General features: G+C 56.6%; 1 protein-coding gene and 1 long non-coding RNA gene across 3 annotated transcripts in view; one reads left to right on the top strand and one right to left on the bottom strand.

Annotated features, from left to right (window-relative positions):
* Lrp1 (LDL receptor related protein 1) overlaps nt 1-18082 on the bottom strand; it is an 80194-nt gene that overhangs the window by 20953 nt on the left and 41159 nt on the right. For both annotated transcript variants that reach the window (XM_040754731.1, XM_040754732.1), the window contains 23 exons: nt 17742-17942; nt 16530-16775; nt 16136-16333; nt 14946-15150; nt 14616-14780; nt 13947-14191; nt 13631-13759; nt 12955-13182; nt 12591-12765; nt 12411-12505; nt 11840-11989; nt 11522-11662; nt 11009-11143; nt 9326-9457; nt 8938-9072; nt 8676-8805; nt 8425-8551; nt 7370-7521; nt 7166-7290; nt 6525-6902; nt 4520-4709; nt 750-954; nt 259-451 (listed from right to left, as the gene is read on the bottom strand). In XM_040754731.1, the coding sequence (XP_040610665.1) occupies nt 259-451; nt 750-954; nt 4520-4709; nt 6525-6902; nt 7166-7290; nt 7370-7521; nt 8425-8551; nt 8676-8805; nt 8938-9072; nt 9326-9457; nt 11009-11143; nt 11522-11662; nt 11840-11989; nt 12411-12505; nt 12591-12765; nt 12955-13182; nt 13631-13759; nt 13947-14191; nt 14616-14780; nt 14946-15150; nt 16136-16333; nt 16530-16775; nt 17742-17942 (4080 nt within the window). The remainder of the gene's footprint in view (nt 1-258; nt 452-749; nt 955-4519; nt 4710-6524; nt 6903-7165; nt 7291-7369; nt 7522-8424; nt 8552-8675; nt 8806-8937; nt 9073-9325; nt 9458-11008; nt 11144-11521; nt 11663-11839; nt 11990-12410; nt 12506-12590; nt 12766-12954; nt 13183-13630; nt 13760-13946; nt 14192-14615; nt 14781-14945; nt 15151-16135; nt 16334-16529; nt 16776-17741; nt 17943-18082) is intronic.
* LOC121143257 lies at nt 14142-14773 on the top strand. Its single transcript, XR_005880445.1, has 2 exons — nt 14142-14287; nt 14390-14773. It is a non-coding gene; the product is annotated as an uncharacterized LOC121143257 (long non-coding RNA).

The raw sequence follows: 18082 nt of genomic DNA, 5'->3' as shown, positions 1-18082 counted from the left end.
TATTTATCTGGCTGGGCGGTGGTGCCCCACGCCTTTATTCCCAGCACTCGGGAGGCAGAGGCAGGAGATCTCTGTGAGTTCGAGGTCAGTCTGGTCTACAGAGTGAGTTCCAGGACAGTCTCCAAAGCTACAGAGAAACTGTTTCTCGAAAAACCAAAGGCATTGATCTGTCTGACAGAAGTCCTGGAGACAGGACTGCACCGCACACGTGTGTGCGAGCACAGCGATCAGGGGAGCACGGTGGGAGGCAGCACTCACAGCTGTTGGTGTCGTTGGCCACCGCGATGATGCCCATGGGTTGCTGGGGGATGTCCACTCTCAGCAGCTTCATGTCACTGCCCACATACTTGTTGGCCCGCTGCACTGCCCGCCGTACCCAGTCGGTCCAGAAAATGTGCTCTCCGTACACAGCCAGCCCAAAGGGGTGGACGGGCTCTGACTTTAGGATCACCTGTTAAGACAGGAGCATCAGTGCCCCGTGTGAGGCTCCAGCCTCCACCAATCCTGTTACTACAGTGGGGGCAGGGCAAGGGGAGCTTGGGAAGTTAGAACAGGAAGGATTCCCGCATGCACCCGGCCTCCTCCCTCGTCTAAGCGATGTCAGAGCCCCGGGGAAAAGGCAAGAACTCAGATGGGAAGTTCTACCCTCCCAGCTCTTCTCCCCACCTGGTGCTATGTATCTGGGCAGTCTGGTTGTCCTGACTTGGTTTCCCCTCAGGTCCCCACCCACCCCCACCCCTCGGACTCACGTAGCGGTGGGAGCCGTCGTACTCGCACCGCTCAATCTTGTCCAAGGTGGCATCTGAGAAGTACAGCTTCTCAGCACGGTGGTCGATGGCCAAGCCATTGGGCGTGCGGATGTCCTTCTCAATGAGCGTCAGGACGTTGGCTCCGGACAGGGCTGCCCGCATGATGCTCGGATGGAGCTCGTTCCAGTTGGTCCAGAACATCAGGCTGGTGGGCAAAGGTGTTAGGAATAATGCGTGAGGAACCTTGGCGGATTCCATGGCTGACTGAGGCAGAGGGACAAACATGCCAGGAAGGGCTTAGTGAGAAGCTTTATTGGGGGTGGGGGGTAAAGAGACACAGAGAGAGGACAGACAAGAGAGGGAGAAAGGAAAAATCTTGAGTGCCCCAGGGGGACAGCAGGAAAGAGAGAGCGTGAAAAAGAGAGGGAAAGAGGAGCAGGAAAGAAAGCAGAAAAAGAAAACATAAGTGTGCAGAGGTCTTTTTTTTTTTTTGGTTTTTATTTTTATTTTTGGAGACAGGGTTTCTCTGTATTGTTTTGGAGGCTGTCCTGGAACTCACTCTGTAGACCAGGTTGGCCTCGAACTCACAGAGATCCACCAGCCTCTGCCTCCCCAGTGCTGAGATTAAAGGCGTGCGCCACCACCGCCCGGCGAGGTCTTTCTTTTAAAGGGTTCCTTTGCACCTGGGCTGACTGGCTACTGTCTGAGGGCATTCTGCCAGGTGACAGGGGCAGACTGGCAGAATGCCTGAATCCTTACAAAAGGGATCAGACCCGCCTTGGAGGACAAGGGTCAACCTCACACACAACTGCAACCCAGGATGTGCTTCATAAATGACAGCTACAAAGGCCAGCACAGCCTTGGAGCCTGAGAAGAGCCCAGCCACTGACCACGGAGTTGCTGTGTGACCAGAGGCGTGTGTTGTCGTCTGTGAAATGATCGCCTGCACTTGTGAGACGGGAGGCTGTGTTGCCAAGCGAGCCAGGCCCCGGCCTCCCGTCCTGGCTCCATCATTTCCCACCTTTAGCCAGCTCAGCTGACCACGCTGCACCTTGGTGTCCTCCTGTCTGGCGGGGGATAATACAATACTGCTGCCTCTCAGAGGGTTGTCACAATTAAATAGTGTGTATTCATCTCAACGACAGAGTTCTCTGGAGTTTATTGCTAACCATTCTCTATACCGAGCAACGCTGGCTCTTTACCAGACTACCCAGGAAACCCTTGCAAAGTGCGACTGTGTCCTTGGTCTTGGGCACACACATGTGGGTTGAACTCCAAAATGTGCTTTCTCCACAATTTAAGGCCTCCGTGAATTTGGAATCTGACCCCCAGCCCTGCCCTGCTGCTTATGTGGCGAGGACCTCAGGGGACACCAAGTACAACGGTGGCAGCATGGTCACCCCTAGACAGCCCCTGGTGGATGGTGAGCTCCGGGCCTTGGTCCCCGAGACTGACTCACTTGACCTGGGGTGGTGAACCATTTATGTAAGCACACCTTCCTTTGAAATGCTCCAAAGAAACAGAACCCACCCCTGGTCACCCATGCCTTGGCCCCTCCCTGCTCTAACTGATGAACTTGCCTGTTTAATTCTCACACAGGCTCTCCAACCTGGGCTGGCCTTGAACTCTCTATGTAGCCAAGGGTGATCTTCTGATTCTCCTGCCTCATCCCAGGGCTATGCGGTGCTGGGGATTGAACTCGGGACTACATGCGTGCAGGGCGAGTGGTCTACCAACTGCGCTACAGCTCAGTCCTCTTCCATCTCCTTTCTCCCAACTCAAATCTGTTACAGCAAAACTTGACTCCCTGGAGGCCCTTGTGGAGTCTGTTCCTCAGGGACAAGACTCTTCTGAGACAGGGTTCTCTGTGCAGCCCTGGCTGTGCTGGAACTCACTCTGTAGGCCAGGCTGGCCTTGAACTCAGGTCTGTCTGCCTCTGCCTCCCAAGGGCCTCACTACACCTGTCTGGTGAGAGGACTCTTTATGGGTGAACCATTCAGCAGCTATAACTCTCTCTTCCTCTCTCCCTCCCTCCTCCTTTCCTTACACAAGGCCTGATGTCTCCCAGGCTAACCTTCAACTGGTTCTGCAGCTTACTGACCCTCAACCCCCAACTCCTACTGCCACCGCCCCAGTGCTGGGATTACAGGCACCCCCACGCCTGGCCTGAGTGCTCTTTCTTTTTTTTTTTTTTTTTTTTGGTTTTTTTCGAGACAGGGTTTCTCTGTGGCTTTGGAGGCTGTCCTGGAACTCCCTTGGTAGTCCAGGCTGGTCTGGAACTCACAGAGATCCGCCTGCCTCTGCTGAGTGCTCTTTCTTGACTTGTACAGTCTGGCCTCACAGCGGCTTCCGCACCCTCAGGCCCAGCCCAGACCACGCCCACAGCAGAGCATCAAACTGGCTTACACGGGGTGCACTGAGGGTCAAGAATTTGTCAAAGCTGCTTTGTGGCATGGCGTGGTGGGAGAAGGGAGGCTCTCCTGGAGTAGGTGGTCAGCAGCTAGAAACTCCAGCAGTGCTCCGGCGAGATCGGAATATGGCCGAGCCTCTATCCTGACACACCAGCTCCTACCAGGTCCCCAAGACCTCTCCTGGGGTGTTTGAGCCACGGGTGTTAGTGTCCTCCATCACCCCTCAGACTGCCCTGAGCCGCCTCCCAGAGGATATGTTCCCAGACTTCCAGCCAGGGCAGGCTGCTGGCACAGTCACGCTATCCTCTTCCCTAACGTGAGTAGACAGGACCTCAGCAGGCTTGTCACCTGGTCCATTCTGTGTATTTTGGGTTTTCAGAGACCACTGGCTCTGGAGAGGACTTTTTTCCTGGGCTCAGCCAGAGAGGAACTTGGTGGGTAACGACAAGGATGCCTCTTCTAGAATGGCAGAAAACTCAGCATCACGGTCTCACCCTGGAGGCTCCAGGCCCAGGAAGGACAGGCCCTGGGGCCAGCAGAGACAGGTGAGGTCACTGTGGTCAGGGCAGGGAACCTTTGCGTCCCCATACTCAGACAGCTGTGGCAGAAGGGAACAGAGGGTCTTTGTGTTGGGCCTTCTGGCTGCATCTGGCTAGAGTTATGCCAAGGTGAGCATGAGGAACGAGGGTCACGTTCACCATTCTGTGTAGTTGCTTCTGGGGTTTGTTTGTCCGTTCGTTTCCTAGCGAAGGGTTAGAAGGGTTAGCTGATCTGGGGCGGGGAGGGGGTGCTCAGACAGGAGCCGGGACTGCCATGGAGAGGGTGTGGCTCACCGGGGCCCACCCTGTGGAATGAGGGCAGACAGACAGGGCAGGCCGGCCGCGCCCAGTGCAGTGGATGCCCCTGCTGTCCTCCTGTTCTACTCCCTTCCTGCTTTTCCCACTTGGAGGCCTTGTGCCCACATGGGCGCTACTCTCGGTCACTCCAGACAGACCTGTGTCACTGCCCCTGTGGCCCCCGGATGGGACCTCTGCTCAGCTAGGGGCTTGAACAGACCCAGACCAGGGCTTCCATGTACTCAGGTTCAGCTGAAGCTCTGAGTCTAGACTCACAAGCACTTCAGGGTTTGAACGCGCTGGGTGAGGAACGGCAGTCACAGAGCCAGGAGTGTCCCCACAGCCCTCAACTTGCCCTTCGGTTCTGGCACTTGAATTATTACCCTTGTTCTACATCACGGTGGAGGAAACTGAAGCCCAGAGACCTCGTACACCTCACTGAGGCTGCACAGCCAGGAACGGCTGGCGGCCCGTGCCTTTCCCCTCTGCCCCTGCTCCCCGCCCCCTGGGCCCAGCAGCTTACTTCTGGCACTCATCCAGAACAAACGCCCTTGGGTGGTCGTCTCCCGACATGGTGATGACTGTCTCCCTCTCGAAGGCCCCTGGGCGAGTCTGGTCCACTGTGTGGCGGGTGATGGTGGATGTCGTGTAGCTTGTCCAGTACAGCGTGTCCCAGCCCCGGTGATAGGCCAGGCCTTCCACAGAGCCAACATCTGTGAAGAGACAGAAACAGCTGTGGGTTGAGAGGGGTCAAAGAGTAGGGGCTGAGGGTCAGCCTGGTGGGTGTTAGCTTCGGGGGTGACTAGGCCCCATTCCACTGAGGAACTGTGGGATTCAGGAGTGTCGCTCAGAGGCCTCCTCCGTCTGACTGGCTGCTGCCCCTCCCTTGCTGCCTCACCGCCCCACCTGTGCCAGGACCCTCAGCCCACCTTCCTTTTCCTCCCCCGCCCCCGACACTCGGTCTATGTACGGTCACGCTCTTCAGGGGCTTAGGGTCCTGCTTATTCACGTGTGGAGATTTCAGGTAACTAAATCCCACTGGGGCCAGACAGGAGAGATCCTGCTTCTAGAGGCCTTGAACCTGAAGGTTTTGTAAAGCAGACACAAGGTCGGGTTAAAGAGCATAAACAGAGACAGAGCTTAACAGCAGTACAAGCAACACCCGGGGGCGGGGCTGGGGGCGGGGGTCTCAGCGGCTACTTCTTGTATGTCTGTGTGGCTGCCGGGAGTCTGAGTACACTGTAGCACAGATAGCTTGAGGGGAGGGGCCGGCTCCCAGGCTCTGCTGAGATTAGGAGTATCCAGTTTAGCTGCTGCCGATGGACCCAAGGCCCCGTGCATGCTAAGCACGTACTCCACCGAGCTCCCCCTGCCCTCGGATTCTGCCTTTTAGACACAGACAGGACACTATGCAGAAAAGATCCCAGGACTCTGAAGGACAGGCCTGCTCTTTTTCTGCTGGATATTCTGCACCTAGCTCAGTGCCTGGATGGTCTGTATGGACCTGCTGGATGAAGAGAGGGGACAAATGGAGACTGGGAATGACCCCAGGTGACACAGCACTTGCCTAGCATGCTCAAGGCCCTGGGTTCAAGTCCTGGTACCATATAAAAAAAGTCGTGGTAGTGCACACCTATAACCCCAGATGACCCCAGCACAAGGGGATCAGAAGGCTATCAGTGGCTATAAAGTTAAAAGGGGTGTGTTCGTGTGGGGGTAAATGGGCCAAGGTCCCAAGCAGACAGCCTGAGGATGAGAAAAAGAAGGGCCAGGGACTGTTCTGAAAGAGACGAGAGGCTGTCTTCTGGTGACAGCTCTGAGGATGTCACTGCTCTGGCAGAGCCAGGACGCTCGATGGAGTTACTGAATCCTATGTGACCAGGCTTGCACCTGGGCCCAGTCTGCAGTGCTGTGTATCTGGGGTGGAATAAAACCAGGGCAAGGGCGGGCGGCGGTGGTGCATGCCTTTAGTCCCAGCACTCGGGAGGCAGAGGCAGGCGGATCTCTGTGAGTTCGAGGCCAGCCTGGTCTACAAGAGCAAGTTCCAGGACAGCCTCCAAAGCCACAGAGAAACCCTGTCTCGAAAAACCAAAGAAGAAAAGAGGGAAAAAAACCCAGGACAAGGAAGGAAGGGGCTCCTCCTGGCTCCAAAGAGGGAGCATGTGCAGGCTACTATGAAGGCGGTGAATGTGGCCAGCCCCTAGCACAATGACTCTCAACCTTCCTAACGCTGCGGCCCTTTAATGCCTCATGTTGTGGTGACCCCCACATTATTTTCGCTGCTACTTTATAACTGTAATTTTGCTACTGCTATGGATCGCAATGTAAATATACAATATGCAAGATATCAGACACGGGACCCTTGTGAAAGGGTCGTTTGACACACTTCCCTCACCCACGGATTGAGAACTACTGCCTGAGGCCCATAAAGTGGGTGGGATTTAAAGCGGCGGTGAGTTGGTGGCTGTCTGTGAGTGGTCCAGGCCGACCACCCTTTACCACCACTGCTGGGAAGGACTCAGGCTCACTTTCCACGATGGTGGTCCTCCCTGAGCCATCATCGTTGATCTGCTGGATGTTCCCAAAGTGGATGTCACTGAAGAAGATGCGGTTAGGGGTGCCGGGGGAGGTGCCCGCTCGGTAGTCAAAAGCCAGGGCAATGACGTTCTTCATGTGCTCAGGGTCTTCGAAGGGCTGCACGGGCGCATTGAGATTGCGCTCGTCCGACAGGTGGATACTCTTGAGGATGGTGCGCTCTGAGTAGAGCAGGTAGCCGGCGTACTCTCGGCACGAGGCCCCATCTTCTGCCAGCATCCCGTGGGCGCAGGCACAGGCCCGCTGTCCGCCACCCCGGTACAGGCATAGCTGCTGGCACCCGCCATTGGCAACTGCACACACGTTGGTACCTGGGGGCAGAGAGCATCAGAAGGTAGTAGCGTGTACCGTGGAAGGCTCCTGGGTGCCTCTTGTCCTCTGGGCTCCCAGTTAGAAGTTGCAGCTGAACCCTGCTCAGCGTGGTGCTGATATCCATATCTTTTACTCCCTGCCTCCAGCTCTTGTGAGTCATGAGAGAGTGCCCTTGAGGCTCTGACTCCTCTCCTATCCTCTCTTCTTCCAAGACCAGGCTGTCTTGTCCACCTCTCTGCCCTGGCCCAGGGCCCAGCCTTACCCTTCTGCCTGTCCCTGTTGAAGACCTTGATGTCCTTAAGCTGCACTCCGATGCCAGTCCTCAGAGGCACGGAATCTGTGGCATTGTCTTTGCACCCGCGCTTGATGGAGCCATTAGCATGAGTCCTGGAGAAAGGGACAGCGTGAACGGGGTGCCAATTAGCCAGAAAGGAGACACGCGGGAGAAGCAGGACACGGCCCTCACCTGTCACTCCAGTAGATGAAGTCCTCAAACACTGACACGGAGAACATGTCCATGTTGTTGCTGGACAGGACGACCTCACGGTTCTCACCGGTCTCCAGGTCAATGCGTTCGATCTTGTCCATCCGGGCATCACACCAGTAGAGCTTCCCGCCCTGCAGGCCACAAATATGCACACCTCACCTCAGGCCCTAAACTTCTAGCCGGTGTCTGCATCCCAGGCAGCGGAAGAGGGTGTGTAGTGCCACACCCTCCACTGTTTTTTTTTTTTCAAGACAGGGTTTCTCTGTGGCTTTGGAGCCTATCCTGGAACTCGCTCTGTAGACCAGGCTGGCCTCGAACCCACAGAGAGCTGTCTGCCTCTGCCTCCTGAGTGCTAGGATTAAATGCGTGCACCACCACGCCCAGCGTACTTTTGGTTGTGAGCCTAGCCTTTAACGGCTGAGCCATCTCTCCAGCCTGGCTCCCACCAGCATACAATTTTTGTTATTGCCACTGCAGTATTGGAGACTAAACCCAGCAACAGCTTCACCTCTTTCTTCTCTGTTTAAAGTTTCTGAGGCAAGGTTTTTGTTTTTTTTGTTTTTTGTTTTTCTTGAGACAGGGTTCTTCCTTGTAGCTCTGGCTGTCCTGGAACTTGCTCTGTAGACCAGGTTGGCCTCAAACTCACAAAGATCCACCTGACTCTGCCTCCTGAGTGCTAGAATTAAAGGTGTGTACCACTACTTCCCGGCGAGACAAGGTCTTTACTGGGTAGCCCAAGCCAGTCTTAAACTCGCTATTGCAGCCAACACTGGCCTCAAGCTTGAAGAGATCTTCCTGCCTCAGTCTCTGGAGAGCTAAGGTTACACAGGCATACATCACTGCATCCAGCTTTCTCACACTCCCGGTCAGAATGACCACACCCACATCATCCTAGGGCAGATGACTACTCTAGGGCGCCGGATGGGTTAGAACACTCTGTAACATTCCCTGGTCCATGACTAACCCTGACTTTGGTTAACCATAGGGAAAGGCACAGGGCCACCCACTCCATCAGCTCCAGGGTGCGGCCATACCTGATAGTCTACTGAGATGCCGTTGGGCCAGCTGATACTGACATTGACTAGTACCACTCTCTCCGTACCGTCTAGGCGAGACCGCTCAATACGTGGGTAATGGCCCCATTCGGTCCAGAACAAGTACCTGTGGGGTGGGGATGGAAGTGTGGGGGGTCAGAGCCCAAACCATGCAGGCGTTGGGCCTTGTCAGTATATCCTGTAGTCAGGGTGACAGGGCCAGATCCACACCGGCCTGCCTAGCTCCTTACCCCTTCTCCGGGTGCACAGTGATGGCCCGAGGCTTGTCTAGACCCTGGGAAATGACCACGTAACGGAAAGAGCCATTGAGCCGGGCAACCTCGATGACATCGAAACCCTGGTCTGTCCAGTAGATGTTGCCTGAGGGGAAAGTTGGTTTGGGAGCATTGGTGGAGAGCCATGTACTTGGCCCCTCTTCCATCCAGATTTTCCCCCTAGCTCTCACTGGCCCCCGCCTTCTCCCCAAAGCCTATCACCCCTTCCACCGCTCACCTGCAATCCAGTCCACTGCAATGCCTTCCACACGGCCAATGCCATTGGTCACTACGTCCTCTCGCCACGTCTGGTCCCGCTTGGCCCGGCTGATGGTACTCAGGCCCATGTCCACCCAATAAATAGTGTCATTTTCTGGAAGCCAAGGGCCAGTCATGAGAATGCCCATCCAGGAGGGGCAAGGCAGGGGTCAGCCCGGGCGGAGGGGCAGGAGAGGTAAGCGAAGGCTGGGGTGCCAGGGCTTGCTTGGGGCGGTGGGCGGGGTGCGTGATTACAGCAGGAGGGAAGGAGTAGGCAGCGGCTACAGCCAGTACAGGCGACTCTTCCAGGACTTAAAGTGTGACACCCCCATAAGCGTGTGGACCAGCCCAAGGCCAATATAGCTCACCAGCATGGAAGTCGATTCCAACAGCCAGTGATGTTCCCGACACTGGGACCAGGGCATCTGACTTGTCATTGGGATCCAGGGGGATCCCGCGGATTCCCTCGTGCACGGAGTACAGGAGGAAAGAGCCCACGCCTGAAACACGAGGACACCTCAGGCACGAGCCTCACTGACGAAGCCTGATTCCTGTCACCCCCAGCCTGTTTGTCCTGCCTTCCCTTTGACAGTTTCTGCCACCCATCTCCTTGACCTGGACAACACACTCACACTGTGGTCTGAGGCCTGGAGCCTGGATCCAGCTCGGAGGGACCACCTGCAGAACCCCCTAATCACCACTAGAGGGCAGAAAGAGACCTATGCTCCTCTCATCACCCCGCCCTCCACTTAATTCAACCCTGTGCCTGCCAAGGCCCTCAGGGGAGGCTGTGAGGATCAGAGCAGAGACAACTGGAGCGGCGAGACTCCAAAATCTAGATTCCCAGTTTGACCCTGAGTTTGACCTTAGTTTTCTCTTTATCCCGTGTCTACTCCAAATCCTTTTCCAGCACAACATCCCTAGCACCGTGCCTGCTCCTGGGCCAGCTTGTCCCAGCCTTCCCATGCACCCAGGACCCTCCCTGACTTTCATCCCTTTGATATATGTAATATGTGCCCACGTGAACTCCCCCAACAGGTTTTGGTTGCCTGAGCTCTGTGAAAGAAAAAAAACGTGGTCAGGTGCATTTGGGGAACCCCAGACACTAAAAGTCTAGTCTCAAAAGATGGGCGGTGCACACTGGTACATAGGCTCCAAGGAGCTGTGCAGCAAAAAACAAAAACCAACCCAAACCATGTTTCCACTCTGCCAGGCCCAGCGTTCCCTTCTGGAAGCCCCACCCACATCAAAGCAGGTTCTGGCAGAGGACTTTGGGGGGAAAGTGCTGGCCTCGGGCAAGCTTGAGAATGAGCAAATTCTTGTGAAATGTCTGAGAGTCTCGTCCCTTCCCTGCAAGCGGGCTGCTACCCAGCCCAGAGCCTGTCTCCTCTCACAGAACTTCTCAGTCTCCTAACTGGTTTAACTGCCTCGGTTTCTCCCTCCCCCACTCCGTAAGCTCTCTGCCGCCAGGGTAATCTCCTCCAAACACCACTTTCCAGGCACTCCTGGCTGGGAACCCAAGGAACCCCACCCTAGCTCACAACCTTATCACCGACTTCCCACTCTCTGCCCACTGCAGGGCCCAGGGGCCCAGGAACTTGACGGGTTAGCTCTGTTCTTGCCTCTTGTACGGTATGCGCGTGTGCGTGCACATGTGGTTGGGTTAGAACTTAGGGCTCAGGGCATCATGCTAAGCGCACTCTGCCAGTGTTACCACCAACCTGTTTCTCCATTGTGCCAAGCATCAAGTTCTCCACCCATTTTATAAACCCAGGGCACAGTACGCCTCCTCAGCTAAGCTGGCCTGCTTCTGTCACCTGGAGTCTACCTCAACCAACACCTACTGCAGACACTGAACCATCACAGTCACTATGCTGGCCCCATCTTCTGCCTGAAGATTTTATTCATGGTACCCAGAACAGTGAAGCTGGGTGAGCATCGAACCCAGAAGATGCCTGGTAATATGTGATGAACATCGTTTTCCCCAAATGCAAGAGGCAGCGGTATGGTGGGAGGGATCAAGGTTAGGCTGGGAGACGCCAGGAACTGACCTTCACAGGCCTGCTGTCCACTCCGGAGGCTGTAGCCAGCTGTACACATACAGGAGCGAGTTGTCTCTGAGGTCGGCAAGCAGAGCTGGGAACAGTCCCCATTGTTGATGCTGCAGGGGTTGGTGCCCTCACGCTCTGGGGAAGGGCAGGGGACAGAGTGGAAGGGTTAGGCGGCCTTCATGGGAGACGCAGATACAGGTTTGGGCTGCTGGGGGACAGGATGGTCCCCCCATCAACTAGATTCATTTTGGACCCGTCAGAGTCCCACACAACCCAACTCTCCCATCTTTGGTCTTCGTAGGCCCCTGGACCTTCTAGTCAGACTTCGAGCCTACAGGACACCTCAGTGGAGACAAGGAAAAGAAGTCCCAGGGGGTGACGAGTGGAACCTAACCCACCCTTTACGCCCTTGGAAGGCTGCTCCCGGGGACAGCTTTGAAACCCCTCTCCTACCACCCCCCCATCCCCGCTGCTGCAAGCCCTCAGGGTAGCACCCCCTCCCCCACTGCCTACCTAGCTGGACGGCCTCGTCATACACCTTCATGTGCATAACTAACGTGGTGCTGTTCCGCAGCACCACAGACCCAGAGCCGTCAGCCTTGTTGCATGTGCCCATCTTCTCCGACAACTGATCTGCCCACCACAGCTTGTCCCCTGAGGCAAACAGGACGGAATAAGACCCTTGGGAGGGAAGGGCCCTTAACTCAACCCTCCTGTGGAAGTCACTAGGCTTATGGGGTGGAAGGCGGCACCCAGGAGATTCCCCCCACCCATCCAGCCCATGGTGCCCGGCCTGCCTCCCTCCTGCCCCTCCCTCCACCCCAGCCTCACCCATGATGGCCAGTGCAGTGGCCTTGCCCAGTTGGCTCCGCATGGCGTCAATGACCTCCAGCCCACTCCCATCGAGATTGCAGCGGTTGATCGTGTGGTTCCCAGAGCTGATCCAGTAGAGTTTGCTTTCGGGGAAGTCAATAGCCAGCCCTGGAAGAAGAATCGGTGTCACAGCCATGGAGCCTGGCACCAGGGCCGCATCCAGGGCTGGGAACATAGGAGGCTGATGGGGTCTGTGTGGTGATATCTTCCTTGCACAAATAAAGCCTGTCGGGGGGTCAGAGAATGGAGCTTGCCACTAGCAAACCATAGAGGTCTGGAGGTCTGTACAGACAGACAGGTAGTGATGTACAGAAACAGGATATGAGCAGGGACAAACAGGAAATGGCTTGCTTCTCTGCTGAGATGCTTAGGAGGTAAGGTGTGCTGTGGCTTGCTCCTCCTCTCATCTCCAGACAGGCTTTATTTGTGCAAGAAAGGTACCACCACAGGTCTGGAACGAGGTGGGCTGGGAACGGGCGCGGTGGGGCTGGGAGAGACCTAGGGCAGGAGCCAGCTGGGCAGGGCATACCCACGGGGCCCTTCTGGCCACTGAAGAGCAGAGTGCGGTTGCTGCCGTCCATGTTAGCCATGCTGATGTTGTCGCCATCGGTCCAGTAGAGCTTGCTGGGAAAAGTGCCAAGAAGAGCGGGTAAGAGTTCTCCTGTCCCGCCTCCCACGGGCGTGCCCCGGCCCTGAGCCGCAGACTCACCCACGAAGCGGGTGGACGACCAGGCCGTGAGGCTGCTCCAGGCCCTGCACCACTGCGTTCTTGAAGGAGCCGTCCAACCGGGCCACGTTAATCTGCTTCTTGTTGGTGTCGTAACTTGTCCAGAACAGATTGCGGGACACCCAGTCCACAGCCAGCCCATGGGCGTTTGGTAAGTCTGAAGGCACAAATGGGGAGGTGGCGGTTGGTTTTTGCAGGGTGTAGGCCAAGGAGAATATGGTTTCTGGGGAACCAGGGTCAGGAAACTGGGGCTAGACACCACACGGAGACGAGTGTGGAGAAAGAGCGTCAGGACTATGGGGGACGGGACTGGTGCCAGCCCTGGGGTCGGGGACAGCGTCAGAACCTGCAGAGACGACCGTCTCCACGCCTGTGCCATTGATGAAGGCGCGCTTGACGGCTTGCGTCCGCACGTCAGACCAGTAAACGCGCTGCTCGCGGGCGTCATAGTCCAGCACCGTGACGTTGTCGATGTCGGGAACGGTGAAGGAGATGATGTAATTGTAGTAGGGGGCATCCAGGTCCACACCCCGGATCTCCATCTGACGTGCGTACAGCAGGAACTTCTTAAACTCTGTGGGGCGCAGGCGGGTCACTGAAGGCTGTCCCTTGCCTTCAGGCTTCCTGCCTGCCTAGATTAGGTCCCTCCCCTGAATTCCCTCTGGTGCCATCGTTCTCAACTGTCTTAATGTTGCGACCCTTTAGTACAGTCCCTCATGATGTGGTGAGCTCAACTATAAAATTATTTTGTTGCTTTATCGTAAAGACTGTAATTTTGTTACTGTTACGAGTCCTAATGTCTCGTATCTAATATATAGCAATCTGATATGTGACCCTGTGAAAGGGTCGCGTGATCCCCAGAGAGGTTGCAATCCACAGGTTGAGAACCACCACAAAGAGACCATGCAGCGTATGTCGGGTCCTGTACTGGTTTGGGGAGCCTCTCCTTCCAGCCGCTCCTTTGCTTCAGGCCCCCCCCAGCCTCAGTTTACCCGTGGCTGTTGGGGGAAGTGGCCTCCTACCGTAGCAGGTGGTATTGTCTTTCAGCTTCATGAGGTGGGGGCAAGCACAGGAAACAGTCCGGTTGTAGTTGATGAGGCACAGGTGGGAACAGGGCCCCCGGCCGCCATTGGCCTCACATGGATTTGGAGCTGAGCCAGAGAGAAGACAGCAGGGACACCCTGTGACGTCTTGGTCCCTACCTGGCCTTTCTCATCTGGATCCCACCCCAGCTCGCATCCTTCCTGAGTCCGCACACCCTCACCGCGCCAGCGCGGGCCCCTCCGGCTCCCCCGTACCCTCCCTGGCCAGCGACCGCCTGCAAGGTCAGCCCCTTACCCATGGGCTGCCGGGAAGGGTGGTACACCTGCAGGTCAAAGGGCTGGGTGTTGGTCCTCTGTACCACGGTGACATTGTGGCCAGTCCACTTGTTGGCCTTAGCCAGCGTGTTTGTTCGCCAGTCGGTCCAGTACACCTCCCCGCCATACAGTGTCACTGCAAATGGGTGTGACAGGAATTCGTGTCCCCGAAGCACCTCCATGTGACCGGAGCCGTCATACCGGGCTGAGTAGATAGCGTCCGACCTGAGGGTGTGATCAAGCGAGCAGTGAGGACCTCAGAGAGACACAGGCAGCATCTTCCCCACCCCGACAGGGAGCACCTTCCCCGAGCTCCACCAGGTGACCAAAGAAAGAAGGAAAGACTGAGGCGGGGCAGGGTGGGGTGAGGTTGGGATCCTAGCCTTATGACCCCTGAAGGAGCCTTCTAGATTTCCTTCCCAGGCTTGCAGATGGCATCCGGAGCTTTGGTGTGAGTTGCAGGAAGGCAGAGCCCTCAGCAGAGCGGAAGGTGAGTAACTACAGGTCACACCCTGCTTTTCTTCTCTTCAGTCCTCCCACCCCTCGCCCCGAACCCCCCCCACGGTGTTGGCTTCACCTCTGTTCCTGCTGGCCCCAGGCCCCTGCCCGGGTGCTGCTGCCTCAACCCTGGGTGGTAGAGAGTGCTGACCTGGCATCAATCCAGAGGATGCGCTTCTCCAGGTAGTCCACGGTGAGCCCGTTGGGCCAGCCCCCAGAGCCTGTCTCTCGGTGGATGGTACGGCGCCCAGCGCCGCTCATGGATGCTGCCTCAATTCGAGGCAGGCTGGCATCCCAGTCTGTCCAAAACAGAATCCTAGGGAGGGAGGGGGGAGGCCAAAGTTGGTGGTGGTGGCACCATCGGTAAAACATGAGGGGATCAACAGTACCAAGACAACGAGTTTCCCTGGCTGGGCTGAACAGATCATCAGAGGGACCACAGGGCTAGGAAGGGAGAGGAAGGGATGGACACAGTCCTCACCCATCTCGAGGGTCCAGTGCAATCGCCCTTGGGTGCTCAATGTCACCCGCCAGCAGAGTGGTCCGGAGGGTTCCATCCAGCTTGGCCACCTCAATCTGGTCCAGGTTGCTCTCCACCCAGTAGATGTTGCCTGCAATCCAGTCGACAGCCAGGCCCTCCGGCGTGGCCAAGCCATACTGAATCACTACTTCAAAGCTGGTCAGGGCTAGGAGAGAAGGTTGCAGGGGGTGAGAGACCCCGGGGTGGGGCACAGCAGAGGTGGAGATCCTAGGTCCCTCAATGAGCCACCCTCATCCTGATGGGCTGAGTCCTCTGACGGGCCCGGCTCCTGGCGCGGTATTCCCAAAGCCCCCCTCCCTCTCCTCACCCGGGCCTCTTCCCACCAGGAGGTGGGTGGAAAAGGGGGCTCCGGGAGGAGGGTGAGGGCGGCCACTCTCTGCATGGAGTGCTCTGATGGGGTTAGCTGGGAAAGCACATCAGGGAGGGTGGAAGCTTCTAGAAACATGTCTGTACATAGTATGAGGATGATGAAACTTGCTAGAAATTACCCCATAGAATGTCCTGAAGATATTCTATGCTAACATGTCCCTGCGTCTTACTATTTTAGAAACTGTCATGTGATGAATAGATCGGTTTCCTTAGCTATTCTCCAGGCGATGGACATTTGAGATGTTTTCAAGTTTCCTTGACAATCAACAATACAAACTCCTCTAGTAAAACGTGCTCTTTTCATGCCTGTGTTCAGATGCCACCTCCTCAGGGACACACCCTGACACATAACTTAAAACTGTCTGTCTTGATCAGCACTGTGTCCAGTGCCTGCTGAACAGCAGAAGCTCAATACTGAGCCCGTGATGACTCAGGCTGCCATGAGACAGAGGCTCAGGGATCCTATTCCTTCATGGTATTTTCCTTCTAAGCCTGAAATTCCAAGACTAGGAGCCAGTCTTCGGGCCATTCCAAAGAAAGGGTGATCATTTCATTAATTATCGGGCTAGCAGCAATGCTCATGGTAATTATGGGCATCAGGCTCTGAGACCCACAGCGAAATCTAACCCAATTACCAGGGGAGTGGGGGATGGGAGCCGGAGTCTCAGCCTTGGGGCCACCTGGATCTGGGTCTGTGACCCTGAATGCCCAAGTACCATCTGTGTGTAATCCTGGCACCACGCCCAGACCCAGCGAGTCACCTCCGTTGTCCAGCAGCTTCCCACGGTAGATCTTGTCTTCTACCACATCAGTCCAGTAGAGGGCGCTCTGGCTGAGGTGGAAGTCCAGGGCAATGGTATTTCGCAGGCCGGGCACCAAGACGCTGTAGTCCCCTTTGTGAAGGTCAATGCGGCGGATCTCATGGCGGTTGGAGAAGATGATGAAAGGTTTGAAGGGATCTGGTGGGGAGGGATGTGATCGGTCATCACGAGGTGTACTGTGTTTCTGAGCCACCGGCTAGGCCAGGGTCTCTGCTGGCCCTGGCCTTGGCCCACATGGGAAGCTCAGACGTCCATGTTTGGTCACTGAAGTGCCCAGCCCACTGCAGCTGGGGGACAGGACCAGGACTGGTTCCCCCACTCCACCGTGTCTTACCCAGACTGCGGCAGCTCTCGCCATCAGGCTCCAAGACCCAGCCCTCATAGCAGGAGCACTTAACGCTGAACTTGTTCTGGTCGCACTTCTGGCTGCATTTGAGGTGCTTGGCACAGTAGCTCTGGATCTGGCAGGTATGGTTGTCAGGGCCTAGCTCCATGCCCAGGGGGCAAGAGCACACGATGCCTTCGCCAGGAGCCACTGAGCAGTTGTGACTACAGCCACCATTATTCAGGGAACATTGGTCTGCGGGGACAGGCGGGGGACAGGTCCAGGGTCAAGATCTGAGAGGAGGCACGACAGGGCTCTGTGGAGCCTTCAAGTTTTTTCTATCCCAGTCCAAGCCCTGGATTCCTACCCACAGCCCCTGGGAGGTCTCTGCCTCGCTCCCCACGATCCTCAGGACTGGATCACCAGAGCCTGACATCCAGGCCTCGTCCCCTCTCCCCACGCCACCCTCTGCTCTCTATGTTCCCGTACCCTCCTGGGTCCACAGCTGGGGCCTGGGCATTTTGCCTCCTCTCCGGGAGAGGCCTTAGGTCAAGGCCTCTCTTTGATCTCTCCCTACTGTGGTGTAATCTGGGGGAGGCTGCAGAGGGGAACGCCCCAACCCTTCTGACAGCCCTAGAACTCGCTGCCCTGCTGCCGCCACGTCAGCAGTTCCTGGGCCCGTCCCGCGTGGCTTTATCCTTCGCCGTCGTTCCCTTTCCCAGAAGTCAGGTGTCCTGTTTGCTCTGCTCAGACCATCAAATCACCCGAGTGGCCCTCCCTGACCCCGACCCCGACCCCGACCCTGTACACTTGCTCGTTTCTGGGAGCCCAGTTAAATTCCCCTCCCCCAGAAGTCTGCTCAGATCACACCTCCAGTCTGGCCTCCCTATTCAGTGGTCAGACTGAGGGGTCTATTCCAGCTCGGGAGTCCTAAACACCCCCTCCCCGCCATGCCAGCGGAGTGGTATGACTCTAGACTACTTTTTCAAGGGCTCTGGGTCTCTTTCTCGTGTGGAGACAGACATACTGTGGACGCCTCACTGGGCCACCTGGTGGAGGAAATGCTGTGGTCACGGGATGCCACAGCAGATCCTAGACCAACATACATTGTTGGAGACACCCCGAGTACTGCCCACTCCTGCCCCAGACCCCCTCCTGCAGACCTGCCCTGGCCCAGATGCCTCTCCACACTGCTGACCCCAGGACCTGCTAGGACCTCACCGCAGAGCTCGCCCTCATCCGAGCCATCTCCGCAGTCATCTTTGCCGTCACATAGCTTATCCGGGGGCAGGCAGACGGAGGTGTTGTTGGCACAGGGATGTGAGGGTGGCCTGCAGGCCAGGGCCTCGCAGTTCTCCTCATCTGAGTTGTCCTCACAGTCACTGTCACCGTCACACACCCACGCTTTGCTGATGCACCGAGCTGAGGGATGAGATGGACGCAGAATGAGGAGCCAGGCCAGGAAACTGGGACTCTCCGTGCCCCGCCCAGACCCGGTGGGCTTATCTAACAGGGTCCCTGCCCAAGTGCTTTGGAGCCCACTCCGAACCATGAAGCATTTT

The sequence above is a fragment of the Mesocricetus auratus genome, unplaced genomic scaffold (assembly GCF_017639785.1).
Source record: "Mesocricetus auratus isolate SY011 unplaced genomic scaffold, BCM_Maur_2.0 Super-Scaffold_100011, whole genome shotgun sequence".
Taxonomy (NCBI): Eukaryota; Metazoa; Chordata; class Mammalia; order Rodentia; family Cricetidae; genus Mesocricetus; species Mesocricetus auratus.
Note: the sequence above shows the minus strand (reverse complement) of the source record. Positions and strands in the feature narration are given on the sequence as shown.